The sequence below is a fragment of the Adiantum capillus-veneris genome, chromosome 16 (assembly GCF_014529385.1).
Source record: "Adiantum capillus-veneris isolate H3 chromosome 16, ASM1452938v2, whole genome shotgun sequence".
Lineage (NCBI taxonomy): Eukaryota > Viridiplantae > Streptophyta > Polypodiopsida > Polypodiales > Pteridaceae > Adiantum > Adiantum capillus-veneris.
Window position 1 is genome coordinate 155,400,210 of NC_140946.1, and position 16,333 is coordinate 155,416,542.

The window sequence follows — 16,333 nt, forward strand, 5'->3', positions numbered from 1 at the left end:
GTTTTGAATGTATCTCTCCATCTCCTAGAAAGGATCTAGAGTGGAGTTATACAACCTCCCACTACACCACTACTATCAACCAAAATGTTGAAAGGCTCTCTCTATCTCCACCACCTCACCCCTTCTCTCAGCCCCTTTAATATTAAAAAAAGAGACTTATGACTTTCCATACCTATATAAGGGTAATGCTTTTCGACACTAGCACATAAAAGTGAATCAAACTGCCAGGAAAAACCACATACTACTCAACTCCTTGAAGTTTTGGAATGGAGCCTCCTACACAGGTGTGTAGGTTTAGAATAGTGGTATGACTTGGACATCTATAACATGTAAGTATCCTCCTTGACACCCTACTCTTCCACGAAAGAGCTAACTTTGGTTTTGTTTTTTGGTGATGGTGACAGGTAACAGGGGACTCTTTTGGTTAATGCTCCTATGCCTTGAACTCACCCCTGCTCCTAGCCCTTTCTCTCTCCCCCATTTTCTGAAAAACTTTGTAAAAATTGCTTAATCGAAGGCTTAACACCATGGCTAGCTTTAAAAAATTGAGATGTTTTTGCAATTTTAAGTATTTTTGAAGGAGAAAGGTTTTCTTATAGGCTTCATTTGATATACTACTCTCTCTCTCTCTCTCTCTCTCTCTCTCTCTCTCTCTCTCTCTCTCTCTCGTGGTTGGAGTGGGCCCTATTCTAATGTCTCAACCTCCAGCTTGTAAACATCTGCTCAATGACCCCATGAGCATAAAGGGTATCTACCTTTATTTAACACCCACTTGGATGTGTCTACACACACACCTAACCCCTAGTCAAGTGTAAGGCCACTCTTTTATCCTTTAATATATAATTTTTTACTTTTTTGTACTCCAAGAAAATGGATGGGATTTGGCACTTGCCTAGTTGCGTTATGATACACTCACCCCCCCATTGTCACCCATTGTACAAGGGCTCCTCCTTTGCATCTCCGACCTAGGGTTTCACAACACCCTACTCCAGCTTGACCACACATGCGTGACTAATGAGGCAAGCGAACAACTTATCACTTCTTTGGATATTGCCACCTAGTTTTGGTTTTATGTCTTGGCTCAAACAGACCGGGAGGCAGCCATTGAAAGGAAATCACAAAACCACAAAATCACAAAATACCAAAAAATTCATAAAATCAACAAAATTTTACAAAGAAAAAAAGAGGAGAGTTGTGTATTTTAAAAAAAAGGCAAAAAAGCAAATAATCCACGCAGGAGATCACACAATGAGCGAGTAAGATCAGCTAGAGAAAAGCCAAAAAAGAAAGCAAATAGCCAAAAAAAAACCTGCAAAAGAGAGATGCAAGAAAAGAAAATCGAGATGAGCAAGCCGTGAGCAATCGAAAAAAATTCAAAATTTTTACAAAAAAGAGCAGAAAACAAATTCTTGAGAAATCGAGACATCAAGAGACTATTGATAAAAAAGATAGCTCAAAACCCAACTCAAAATAGATTTCTAGTAAAATCCAATCGTTAGAGCATTATTCATGATCCAAATTGCTAGTCGGGGGCAAGTTTTGACCTTATTTTGGGGAAAAAAACTAGAAACTCAAGTCATAAAACTCGCTCAAGTTCAAATTTGACCTAGAAGTAGGGAAAACGCTTGGGACTTGGGACCTAATCATTTTGATGAAAAACATTAGTGTTTTAGTCGCAAGTGCAAGCAATTGCATTGCTAATTGGGCCTAGCATTAGAATATCAATAACACCAATGATTGCAGATTAAGCCATTCAAAGCCCAAGTGTTCATCATTTCAAAATATTGAAGTCGAAGTTTGAAACTTTCAAGCTAAGCAATCAATTTTCAAAATTGCTTTGGCAGAAGCAGTCTTGTCAACCTGAAGCAAGAGGAATTTATCGGTGCAATATCAGAATCTACTAGAGATAGTATTTACAAATTAAGCACAACATGGACTCAAGTTCAATTGAGAATTCAAGTGCACGAGATGGCTATACTAGAGAGAGAGAGAGAGAGAGAGAGAGAGAGAGAGAGAGAGAGAGAGAGAGAGAGAGAGAGAGAGAGAGAGAGAGAGAGAGAGAGAGAGAGAGACAGAGAGAGAGAGAGAGAGAGAGAGAGAGAGAGAGAGAGAGAGAGAGAGAGAGAGAGAGAGAGAGAGAGAGAGAGAGAGCCAATGAGTAATAACAGTTGTAGAAAAAGTACAAGTGCAACAGAGAAAATCTTAAAGCTATATAGGTACATTGGAGATAAAGTCTTATTTGCAGATTTAGAATGCCACATGTATCTAATGAGCAGCAAAAGTAGCACAAAAGTCAAGATCCTACTTATCACAGTAAAGACAGATCCAGAGAACTCCCAAATGTTTATAGATTTTAGTGGAGCCAAATATTGCAAGCACAAAGATGAACTGCAAAAATTTGATCAAAGTGTTTATCCACAAGTTAGCAAACCATCCAATTGGTGAGTATGCAATCAAAATTGTTATACATGTATTACAATGATTGGATCTATAGTCGAGAGCCACAAATGGAAGATCCAGCAGATCAGCCGATAGAAGCAAGTCTAATCAAAGAACCAAGTCAAAGGTAGTATAAAGGTCAAGATGGAGAAATTTATAGCTTGATGCTAAGTGTTTTGAAAGAAGATGTTGACAACTTGGTCAACATAGAAGCAAAAACTCCTGAACAAGGGCTTGAGATGGAAGAACCAATTAAAATACCATCAATAATAGTGTATTGCTCAGATTGTGGAAGAAAAGGTGGACATTTTCTAGATGATTGTCCAAGAAATCCGAACAACACAGACATAGCAGCTGCAAGAGCACAACATAGAGCAAATTGGATATACTAATTCTGATAAGTGCATCTAACTTGTCATTTTTGGTGCAATCAGATGTTCCTTCATTACCATTAGAAGCACCATTAAAAGCATTGCAAGTTCAAAATTTGCATGAAGAGGCACATGCACGTGAAAAGATTAAATTGGAACCGTTCAACAAAAAAGTCATGTGTAACTTAATCAGAGTGTCCAGCTATCACCAAAGGTCGAAAAGAGTGTTTGGTTTGCAAGTGATTCTGCATCCACTACCACTAGTGTGCAATCATTCATAAGTCTAAGGGACACATCAAAGTGAATGTTGTTAGCATTGTATGGCACACATAATTCATATGCACACTATGTAGACCGAGAAGGGAAACTATACAAGAAGAGTCAACCAGTGTTTGAAAGGCCTACATACCAACCCATAGAATTATTCCCAGTGATAGATTAGGAAGGATGATTCATTTCAAAGGAAAGAATCTATTATAACCCATCCTTTGTAGAGCTGAATGACATTACTCAAGTGAACCCAAAATCTATTTAGAGACAAACTCTCATCCATCTGCAATCAAGCTTCAATGATGTGACCAAACAAACATATACTTTGATCAAAATGCACATAGATATAAATGAGAGTCTATAATCTATGATGCCTTGGGACTTGAAACCACAGAAGCTCATATCAAAGAAGACCCACATGATAGACAATATCAAGGTGAAGATAAGATGAGAGTCTATAATCTATAATGCCTTGGGACTTGAAACCACCGAAGCTCATATCAAAGGAGACCCACATGATAGACAATATCAAGGTGAAGATAATGCCATTTATAGCTGGACTTGGGGAACCATTTATCATGTTTCACGAGGTACATAGACAATTATATAGAAGGTTTGCAGATGCCAAACATTGACAGTGCTACACACAGTATGCCTTCATAGTCCCAAAAGGTGAGATCAAACTAGAGTCCAATAGGCTTAAGCCTAGCTTATAGAAAAAGTTTTAGTGGTCACCCTAGGAAGGGCGGAGTTGCAAATCCATCAAACTCAGTCCTTGTACTAGGAAATGTGACATCATTTAGAATCCCTTGAACTTCTAGCAAGATCCCTTCAAAGCAGAAGCCATTGAAAGACCATATGTTTGCTGGAAATTTCCAATTCAGCGAGATTCCCTCACAATCTGATGACAAATGCTTCTATGAAGATCATCAAGGACAAAGGTTTTAGCTAAATTCCACAAGTCAAAGTCAAAAGCCAATGAATCCCATAGTGCTCAAGCAATTGCATGCAACCAAGCTCACATATGCATATCGAGATACAGATGGTAAGTCTATGACTTTGTAAAAACCCATACAAACGATAAGTCTGAAGTCAAAGATTGTCTCAAGTTGATGGAGAACCTCAAGCTGCCAGAATAGGTGATAGATATGTCAAAATCAACAAAAGCTAAAGCTCATAAAGCTACACAAAGGTCACCACCAAAATCTCCTTCGAAGAGATAGATTATACCAAAAAGTAAAGTGGATCTTTTAAGATCAAAGGTTGCCTAGACTCTAGGCAGAAATTTCTCAACAACTGCAAGCAAAGGTGCACTATCACAACCAAATGAGTCAACATCAATTGAAGCAGGTGATCAAAGAAAAGAAGATGTAGAAAATTTTTGACCCAAGGACACAACCATGGCAAGACCAGTCAATACAAAAAGATATTTTGAGAAGATCAAGTGCAACGTTATCATTAAACATGAAGGAAAGCTCTCAAATGAAGTCAAGCTAGATTTCAACTAGAAAAAAACCTCATGTCTTTTTGCACTTGGAAAAAATATGGCCAACCACAGTTGGAAGATGCTCCTGAATTTATTAGCATATCTGGAAACAAACGAGCATAATGCTGGGGAATCATTATCATCACCATTTAAATAGGTTCACATACCATCATAGCTCAATTTAGTGTGATGATAGTAAAAAATGTATCAAAGGACATTATATTGGGAATGTCACTAGCCCAAAAGGTTTTAGAGATAAAAAGTTCAAACCAAATGCAATCGTCAAAGAGAACGAGGAATGAGGACCAAGACTGGTCACCGATGGAAGACAACACAAAATCCTCAAGTGCAGTTAAAATGGAGACCGATGCCAAAGCAAAGTTTATTGGACATGATTCATCTCCACCCAATAGAACCTCAGAAGAGCTTAAAGTAGATCAGGACATCAAGTGCAGTTTAAATAGAGCAAACAACAACCATGAAATCTATTGAGCAAAAAATGCCATCAAAGTAAGAAGTTAAGAAGATTGAGGTTGCATATAACCAAGAAGCAATAGGAAGTCTAAAGATCTGTCAGAAATTTCTAGCTGAATCAACCAATGTAAGTTTTAGTAAAAAACAAAGTCTTAAAAAATCACCTTCCATAGAGCCTATGCTAGATCAGGACAAGACTAGGAAAAAGTAAAAGATAAATCTTCAATAGAACCACGAATGATAATAGCTATAGTCCTCAACAATGCAAATGGAGATAGTGTTATATGCAATGCTCTATTGGATAAAGAAGCGAAGTGTAACATGGTTTCAAAAAAAATCCAAAGAATCCATGCAAGCAAGATAACAAATAAATCATGGGTAAGGATACAAGTCAAGGAGAAATAGTTTCTACTCTTAGCCTTCAAAAGCATGAGAGCAAGTAAAGTTTCAAGTAAATAATTCAAGATAAATGCCTGCAGATGTCATCCTTGGACATCAATGGTTAGACCAACACCATGCCCATAGAGAAGATACAGTGCTACTACTCTCTTTTCCAAGTGGTGGCAAGCAACAACTACATGTACCATTAATGATAGATTCAAAGTTCCAAATGTCTCAAGAATTAAAGACAAATCTTGCAAACAAAGGTAAAGCTAAAGTAGACCTAAAACCGACTAACACAGAAGGTGTAGCATCATATGCTTCTCCATCAAAGAACCCTCGTGGATCAGCTTCTTCAAGGAAGTGAGGCTTTAAAATCTTCAAGTCAATTATTGACCCAAACAAAACCTCCAGGGAACCACCAAAAAAGGCAAAGGTATATCAACCCAAGTACTCAAGAAAGCAAAAGAAAGTCAAACAAATGTTTGTTCCGAGTAGTCTAGTAAAAGTCACTGATCTAGTATGGATTAAAGATGAAAGAACAATACAAAAAGACAAACACATGGGATGGATAGCATCGCCATGCAGTTTAGCAGAGCAAGAATACCACAGAGTTAATAGATAGATATGGGTACCAAAATCAAAGATCGCAGCATATCAAGTGCCATCGAGACCCTCCCAAGGAATAAGGTCAAATGGGTATCAACCTCAACAATGTCCTAGGATACCTAAGAAGTGGTTAAAAAACAGAACAACATTGAATGCTACTCAAGTCTACAACAAACCTCAAGAAGATGCAAATAAAAAACAGACTCCAAAGAATATTCTTCTTGCACAAAGGCTCTACAAAGGCTATACAAAGATTTGGCTACTAGTCAACCAAAGACTAATGGCACAGACAAGATGCATGAATATCTTAAGAGTTCAAAAAGACCTTATGCCAAGAAAAGTCATCAAGGAAGCTACAAAGGTGATAAAGATATTTGAATTTCAATTCTTCCAATGCTCCGAGTAAAAAATTAGATGCTGATAGACAACAAAGGCCTACATCAACTCAAAGTTTCCTTACAATAAGCCTAAATGGAGAATCAAACACGCAATGGAATCTTCAAAGTCAAAGAAGGACAATCCTGCCAACAAAGCTTTAGATTCAAAGATGATAAAACAGGTATAGCAAAAGAAACCTTCAATGCCAACTTGGTCCTTCAATAACCCACTTTTTAGGGATTCAAGCTTACTTTTACCTGAAGAAATGTTTATAGTCAGCTCAAGAATGTGAATTGTCAAGTCACCAAGGTGCAAAAAAACACTCTTTGGCATAGTTAGAGTGAGGGTGCTGAACCAAAAAATGATCAAAGTATTAGTCCAAAAGCTTCAAGTCTTAATAAAGTTTGTGCTAAGAGTCGTAGTTATTAGGCTTACGCTCAACATGGGAGAGTTGAGCATATTTAAGTCGTGTCACTCATGATGGATGAGATGAGCATAAGAGTCAAAGTTTATCAAGTTAATCATGGTGTAGTGACGTCGTAGAGTCCAACACTGATGCATAGTGGACAGTAAGATGAGAATACATATCCTTGATAGCGAAAATCGTTCTTAAAGGGGTGCCATCTTGTAAAGCCACGACATATGCTTTTATAGCTACACCTTCTTTTTTAAAACCCCTCAAAAATATTTCTTGCATAGCATATTGTTTTCCATGCATATCTATGTATGCATATATAGGATGTCCCATCACTAGATATAGACAGTCTTTTTTGCTTCCATCTATGCACCTTGAAATGGACTATAACAGGAAAGCCAACTTCCCATATTTCTACCCTCATATATTTGCTATCTTTTTATTTCTATATTATTGGCGAATAATCCCTTCAGTACTTTAATACTATTTTCCATGCTAATAAGTAATCCAATAATGAGCGTATCCCAAAGACACGTATTTTCCACTGGCGTTTTTCCTTTGGTCATCCAAGTATTATACCCTAATTTAGATCGTCATCTTTCTACTTCCCTTCGTGTACATACTCTTAATAAATAAACAGAAGTCTCACCATATGTTTCTACAACAGACAAATGCAATATCATCTCTCACACCAAAAACAAATTTGGACCAATGAAGATGCTACAACAGAATCAATCTCATCAAAAAATTGAGTGACAAATGAAACTAGCCCATCAACAACCAATCAACAACCTCCACAGCCTCCATAGACACTTCTCAACAGTGCTCGAGGACGGGCACTAAAATCAAAAGGGGGGAATGTTAACTGAGCCGACGTCAGTTAACAAAAGTTTCTGAAGGCCCAAGCCTTACAAATGCACATCAAAGACTAATACAAAGAAGCAATGCACCTTGGAGCTACACATTTTTTCACATTTCCCAAAATGGCCATGTATTGTAATTTCCCGATTTATTTCAAGACATTGTAATAATTTTAATGTGTTACGAGCTCAATGGGAGTTCCAAGCTATAAAGAATAGGTTAGTTAGTGTGCTTAGGTTGCAGATTCAGTAAGTTGTGGAGCCCTAAATGCCGTGGGCGCCCATATATTGCATATTTTTATCCTAGGTATATAAGATAGTGTGTAAATTGAATTAGGGTTAACTTCATTTGTGGAGACCACTCTTTAGTGAGAGCTCATGAGGTGTGTGGCTATGAAGTTCTTGAGCTTGTCCCTGCTCATGTGACTTGATTAACTCTAATCAATGCTTAATTCTCTTTCACTATGCCTCTCTCATACTCTCTTGTGATTGTTAATGATGCTTTGATTAGCTAGATCGTAACTAATTAGTGGTTAATCCCACTCTAATATTGTGTGATTGCCCTCTATTCTTTATGTGCACATTAAGGTTTGATTGAAGTGAGGATGCTCAATAGATCTATGTGTGTGTGCTTGTGAATAGTGTGTTGCATGATGGGATTCATGATATGTGCGTTGTTATAATTGTTAGTGTGTGTGATTGTGTTGATCTGAGGTGAAGAGGAGTGGATGCAGAGATTTCCAATCATTGTGGCTTAGCTCCTCCATAGGCCAAGAAGCTCACCTCATAGAGTCACCATTTGTGTTGCCATGATTAGATCACTAGTCGGATGAGTGTTTCCATGCCCTATCCGGGTAGCTCATTACTCCGGATTGACAATTATTGTTGGTCATTGGAGCTATGCTACGATGTTAACCCCCAACATGGGCTTGTTGAAAAGCTTGTGCAAAGTTCTATGCCCACACAATGAATGCGGAATAAAATATGTTCTAGGGAGAGATTAATTTGGGATGTGAAATAGAGAAAATTGGCACCAAATAAAGCAAGATGAAATTGATTCCTAATGCAAGATTCTACCTTGTGCACACACAGATAACGAAAGTACTAGAAATTCTCAATTAATGAGTTTGATAAGCTAAATGAAATGTAGTAAAATACACATACACTTTAATGAAGTCACTAAAAAGTGCTTTAATCAAAGAACTTTATTATAAAAGTATGCTCACACACTATTTATTGACTTGATTAGCCTCACAATGAGGGTACTTGCTCAATGGAGTAACCATGAACATATCCTTACCGATCATGAAATAAATGAGAGATAGGTTATTGTATGACTAAGCTAAGAAGAGAGAAAGTATGCTTAAATGGCTCTGATACCATAGTTAGTGCAACAAGGATGGTGCACTAGTGTAGCATTCATAATGTGCATGTGCATATAAGAGAAGAGAAAGAGATAAATCAAACTCAAAACTAGACAAAAAAAAAAAATCATCTTCTATCCTCCTTATTACTTTTGTTGAGAATACATCCTTATATACAAGTTGGTTGGGGTTTTCCACACCATTTCTTATGTATGGGTTGGTGACCTAAGAAGCCGTATGTCCAGACATAAGAAGTGGTTTTCCACACCACTTCTTATGTCCTCACCTCTTTGACCTAACTACTTAGGTCACCCACCCGTATGTCCAGGCTTGTATAAACTCCCATGCTGCTCTAATTATCTCACCTCCCCTCTCTTCTAAATATATTTGGTATACTCTCAACTTGATACTTTAACATAGAGGACTTGCTCCTCCTCCTCCTCCTCTCTCTCTCTCTCTCTCTCTCTCTCTCTCTCTCTCCTCTCTCTCTCCCCCCCCCCCCCCCCCCCCCCAATTTTAAGGATAATACCATTGTCTTCTACCTACATATGCCTTGATGCATTAGTGGAAAATCATGAGATAAAGACAACCACATGGTTGAAACAACCAAAGAGATGAGAGACCATGTTGTTGGTACAAAAATGTTAACAAGTCAATGAAGAGAGAAGGCACATGACCCTTGAAAACAAAGAGTTTTCAATGTCAATCTTTCTCTATAGCCAAAATTATTTTCAAGCAGTTCTATCTTTAAATTGCTATTGACCACAATCTTTTTTTTTTTTACAGTACTCACTCAACTGAGCGAGTTGTGATAAATTAAAATCATAAGATTATACATCAAATCCATGCTCAAACAAATCCATGGATGTAAATAGAATTACAATGGTCTTATAACCAACATATCCAAAACCCATCATGAGGCTGCCACCACAGAGCATCCAAGGATTTCCACTTCCACAAGAACTCATCCTCAAGGTGAGACATCAGACCACACTAATACACTAGCTGAAGAAGGTGCCACCCTACCGATCAGACAAATAGAAAATTTGGTGATTCAAGGGCGGGGCCAAGAAACCCCATCATCGCCTGAGACCACCTAAGGTGCCACCACGAGGACACCACTGCCATTGGCAAGCCTCATGCCCCAAACAAGCCGCCACGAACAAACAAACAAGAAAGGTCATAAGCAAGAAAACCTGCATCAGAAGAAAGGATAACCACTAGAGATCACCTGTCCCGAGTCACCAGATCCCAGCACCACTGACATCAAGTCGCAAACAAACCACATGATCAACCATTCGGATCCAAGGAGCCCCTACATCATGATGCAATGGCCAGAGATGCAAATTGTTAACCGACACCCTTCTTCAAGATTTGACAGGCCTTGCGTCAGTAGACAAGTCCCCACTCTGGTCCAAGGGTTCGGTCCAAGGGTTGAAAGATCCCATGTAGCCCCCAAACTCCTATAGCATTGCCTGCTCCTAGAGGATCCATAGCCGCCCTCGATGGAGGATCCATCTGAAGCTTGCAACCCGCATCCCCATTCAGAACACAAGAACGTTCCTCGCCACAAGATGAGAGGCCCCCAAGGCACCCAGTTTCCAAAAATCGTTTTTGCTCGTGCCTTCCCCGGAATTGCCCTATCATAGCCTCTTCCAAAGGGCCCCCCAACCCCACATAAAGCTCGCAGGCAGCAACCCCCCGCCGAGAAAACCCTAGTAGAGCTCAAGAAGTTGCTATTGACCACAATCTTAAAAGGTGCCCACACAAAAGATGGAAGATGAATTACTTTCAGAAGTTATCCATTTTTTTATTTCTGCAAACAAGAGGACATTACAAACACCAATAGACAACATTGTTACAAGATTTTATTAAAAGAACAGGTATAAAAAACACAAATTTGAGCTAGAAAACAAAGGCATATTTGATAATCAACTTAAAATAAAGCATCCATATGCCTCACATATCACCTGAGGAAGAAATGTTCGACTTAAATATGATCTAATTCCCTCTTGAAATATCTACATTTATAGAAATTGATTCATTGAGTATTTCTATGGATGACATTATGAGAGAGAGAGAGAGAGAGAGAGAGAGAGAGAGAGAGAGAGAGAGAGATAAAATTTAATAATCTTGGCTACACCATTGTATTTGAAATATTACCAAAACCTTAAAAGTATATATCCATATGTCTCATTATGAGCTTATAGATGGAGTTTTAAACTCAAAATAAAGTGAAAACTTTCAAAAAGCTTTACACTGTATAAATTTTTTTAGTTGTTGGAATTTGATAATTTTGACCAGAATGTTGCGTTCGAAATGCTCAAAAATCTCAAAAACAAATGTCCATATATCTCATTCTGACATCTGGAGACGAGGTTTTAAACCAAAAATACCTCGAAGCCTCTCAAAAGGATCTCATGCCAATGGGGGACCCTTTCAAGTGCTTTTTAGATGGAATTTGACAACTTTGGCTCTATGGCCCTGCATCCAAAATGGCCCAAAATTGTAGAAATAACGATCCATATGCAAAGGATGGCATTTGCATATTGATAGTTTCTAGGGTTTTGGGCCTTTGTGTATGGATAGTCAAAACCCTAGAAACAACTATCCATATGTAAAGGCCATCCTTTGCATATGGATAGTTATTTCTACAATTTTGGGCCATTCAAAAAACAACCTGTGACCAAAATTATCAAATTCCATCTGAAAAGCGCCTGAAAGGGTTTTGCATCTACGAGTCCTTTTCAAGAGGTTTTGGGACCTTTTTTCGTTCAAATCCCCATCTTTGGGTGTTAGAATGAGACGACGGTGTAGTCACAATTGTAAGATTCTAATAACCATAAAAAAATTAAAATGGTTCAAAGCCATTTTGAATATTTTCACTTCATAATTAAGCATATGGGTATTTAATTTCAAGGCTTTTTAGACATCTCAATGCAATGGTTGTTTCTAAGATTTATGGGCATTTCAAATGCAATGACAAATCAAAATTATCAATATTTCTCTCTTTCACATAGTAGTATGATAATGAAGACTCTATGATAAAATACCTTGTGAGGTTTTTGATCACGTCCACTCTCTTTCGTTAAGTGTCAGAACAAAGCGTATCCAAAGTAAAATATCTTTAAAACATACTTTATTGTAAATTTAATTCTATATCAAATGTACTTATTACAATCTTTATTGTCTCTAGAGAGATGGCTTCCAAGTCATTATGCAAGGTAATCTCTTCAATATTGAGTCAACATGCATATTAGTTCATACAAGTTGTCCTTACTCTCTGCAAAGCAAGGTAAATGAATGGGTTTCATGTCATGAATACGGAGCATCTCTTCAATGGAAGTATGAGCATAAATTAAAATTCTGTTCTATACACCATCTTCCTTTTGTAAAAATGTGGACAAGTGATGTTTGTAATCAATCTTTTTCTTGATTAAATGTATGGCTCGCTTGGTGTTTTGTTTGCTCAGAAAAGTTCCTTTGGGGTTTGGTAAAACTCCTTACAAAGCCCCCTTGAAAATGTGTTAAAGCAAAAGATGAGTTCTTTAAGACATTGAAAATGTCTCAAAGAAAGGTGTTCAGAGTTTTAAGACATCGAGCGAGTGCTACATTAAGGCAGTTTTAAGACATTGAGAAAATGTTACATTCAGGCAAAGCCTATGTTTCTTTTATTCCTTAAGCATCCCTATGAAGATGATGAATAATGCTCAAATTCTCAATGTGAGTGGTCAAATTTCAACTAATACAATGTAGACATGTTGTGAAAAGATGAGCAAGAGCTTATGTTGGGTCACTCCATTGTAGGGGCATCGAAATGGGGATCCCTCCTGCTTGCCAAAAGTTGCATGAACAGCAAGCCCTCTGGCCAGATTTGTGTAGTTAAAAGGAGAGAATCCTACGACGAGGCTTGGTCGATTCACAGACCATGAACTTGAAGGCACATTATACGATTCTTTTTCCTTGTCATTCTTGCACGTACCCCACACAAATGCACCTGCACCCCTGCCTACACACAAGAAGATTTAGAAATTTTCTCACGTAGGAAAATGGAGTCTTTTTCAGTGTTTTTCATACAATGCATAACATCGTGAGCTTCTGCGAGGGAGGCACCGCATACCTAGCTAGGTACGATTGGGGGTAGGGGACCGCCGGCCCGGTGCCTCCCGAGCAGAAGCTCATGATGTTGAGGTAAGTCACAATGTGGGAATTATTGTGAGAATTTGTCCAAAACTTCTTGTGACAACACGGACTTTGCATCCTACGGTCAAACCCTTGCCTACAACACGGTCTACCCTATTTGTTATTTGCATCCTACGGTGAATGGGATAATTACAGTCAATTGCAGATGGCTATATGTAGACCAAGTCCTGATGGATTGTTCCCGTTTTTTGCATACTTGATTCCCTTTGACAATAGAGATCTATGTTCAAGTGTCTTAGACAATTCAGAGCCCACATGCCCAAAGAATGTGAGGAGCTTCCAAAGGAGAAAGATCTTTGAAAGATTGGCTCTGCAAGAATAACAAAGAGGCATCCTATTGACACATAAGGCATGCATGTGGCTTGTATCGGAAGCCATGTCTAAAGCATACCCTGAATTGTGCATGGCCAGGTTAGGTTAGAATCGTCTTTAGGCTCTAATGATCTGTGTTAATAATAAGCACAAATGTCCACCCAAGTAAGGAGTGAGTCCAAAAGCTTTAAGGCATATTCCCCACAAGCTTGTGACTCACCTAATACTTTTCATGGCCCTTAACAATAGGTTGGTAAAATAAGTAGCCTTTCAAAGTTCTCACCATTTCTTCATGGCAAGCCTCGCTCTACTCCACTTTACCATAGCCAACAAATTCTCTGAGTCAAGCCCATCCTAAGGAGTTTAGGAGTTCTCTATACCACAAATCAATTTTCTCTGTGCAAGCTTTGCTGGATTCTTGATCACAATCTATGGTTGTTGAAGCTCCACAATGTTCATTCTAAACATGGAATTAGTAACAAAAACTCGGTTTACTTTTTTCGTTTTGCTAGTGTATTATCAATCTTTCTATAGCCACATTCATTATTGCCACTCAATATTATGCACTTTCTCTACCCCCTTTGCATTCATAGACACTCTTAGGACATTGAGAGTGTTACATCAAGGCAAAGCCAATGTTTCTTTTATTCCCTCAGCATTACTGTGAAGATGAAGAATAATGTTTAAATGTGAATGGTCAGATTCAACTAAGATGCTTTAGGCATGTTGTAAACAGATGAGCAAGAGCTTGTGTGTTTGTGCGTGTATGAGTGGCGGGCTGGGGGGAGGGCTTGCCTCTCTCCTTACAAAAATTCATAAACACCTCCATTGAATGAAGAACACTGCAGAAAATGAGACCAAATGCTCAAGGTATGAACCTTCTGTGCTTCATTTCGTCTATCCAATGTAGAATAGATGCTTCTGTGTTGCGAAATGCGACGAATCCGAGCTCCTTGCTCTTGTTCATGTTGAGAATAGTCGGGGTAGACGCACTCAGTATGGAGTCCACATACCACCAGCATCCCACTTCACTAAGCTTAGTAGAATGCAAGCCATACTTGATCACTATCTCATCCCACACTTCATCCTTCCCCTTCATCATCTCCTCTAAACTCACTGCCAGTTTCCCATTGTATGGCACCGGCACTTCCAACCCAAACTTGTCTGCCACCACATTCCATAGCCTCTTCACGCTTATGACGTCTCCGTTCGCAATGTTAAATGCTTGGTTCTTCCCGCTCGGCTGGATGCACGCCCACACCTCCTGCTCTGCAACAAGATTTGCATCTGCCAAATCCACAAACCTTTCCCACGTTGTTCCGTTGCCGGGGCATCGGAATGGGGTGCCCTCATGCTTGCAGATGATTGCATACACAGCAAGCCCACCAACAAGATTTGTGTAGTTCCATGGAGAGAATCCTACAATGATGCTCGGTCGGTGAACAGACCAAGTGATACCACCGGCAGGTCGCTTGCCGGCAGTATCCACAAGGATATCTTCCAAGCTGTGGTACACATTAAGGGCATGGAGGCGTGGCATATTCTCATGGAATGGCACATCCCGCATGTATGATTGGCTTACAGTGTAGTGTTTATCGCTTGTCTGCATACATACGTGTTGAAGGTTTGGGGCATGCGTAAGCAGCACACCTATGATGTTCTCAAACATGTGGGTGGCCATGGCATGGGTGTGCTTCTCTTGTTTGATGGGGGTGTGCATGCAGGGCACCCAGAAGAGATGAGTCACATCCCGCAAGGGCTCGATTTTAGCCATGACCTCGGCTGGGTCGAGCATGTTACATTTGAGGAGATGTATGGGGGATTCGTCCGGCCAGCCTTCAGGCAGAGGAGACCGCGCGATGCCGTACACCTTCCATGGGCCACCAGGAGCATCTGAGCTTGCAAGGATTTTTGACAAGCTGATGCCCACCATGTCGGAGATGCCGACAATGAGGGCAACCTTGAGTGCCGGCGATGACAGCAGAAAATGGGGATCATGTTGATGAGAATCCTAATCATGGCAGGGCAGCAAAGGCGGTTAACCATAAAAAATGGAGTGATGCTACGTTAATTATGACTGCTAATGATGTGATTAAGATGGATGAAGAGATGAAGGAAGTAAACGACTTACTGCTGCGAAGCTTAAGCGCCCACTCCACCAGGAATACCTCATGTTGTGAGTGTGGGTGCCCGCTGCCTGCTTAATCCTTCCCGCACATCGATTCACGATAGTTGTTATTATGGTGCCGTCTCCTCCTCCGCCATTTTTTGTTGACTACATTTTGTGCTGACGACGTGCTCATACTCAATCCCTCAAAACATGTTTTGACGATAACCCCATTAGCTAAGCACATTTTTAGATTCTTCTTCCTTGTCATTCTTGCACATATCCCCGCTCCCCACTTGCCCCACACACATTTTACCATCTATTGCCACATACCCCTGCCTACAACCCTCTCTGTCCCATTTGGCCTTTGCGTCGTGCGCCCACACCCACCGCAAATGCAACATTTACAACCAACTTGAGATGATCGGCGATCAAGTGGGAGTACACGATGATTTCTCTTTATACAGACCCCACACACACACACATCAAATGCAAACAATAAAAATTATTTATATACGGGAAGAATCACCACAATGCCTTTGAAATTTGTGGAAATTCCCAAGATACCCTCAAATTTTAGAGATTCGCGATATACCCTTGGACCAATTTAGGATAGATTCCTCCATTATTCGCATAGTACTTTATTCCTTTTGAGAATAGAGAT

General features: G+C 39.4%; 1 protein-coding gene across 1 annotated transcript; it reads right to left on the minus strand.

Annotated features, from left to right (window-relative positions):
• Positions 1 to 14,293: 14,293 nt before the first annotated feature.
• LOC147440109 ((S)-8-oxocitronellyl enol synthase CYC2-like) lies at positions 14,294 to 15,845 on the minus strand. The gene is made up of 2 exons (XM_086484480.1): positions 15,694 to 15,845; positions 14,294 to 15,573 (listed from the first exon to the last, which is right to left on the minus strand). The coding sequence occupies exons 1-2, from the start codon at positions 15,733 to 15,735 to the stop codon at positions 14,428 to 14,430; spliced, it is 1,188 nt and encodes a 395-aa protein (XP_086340606.1). The 5' UTR covers positions 15,736 to 15,845; the 3' UTR covers positions 14,294 to 14,427.
• Positions 15,846 to 16,333: the final 488 nt, after the last annotated feature.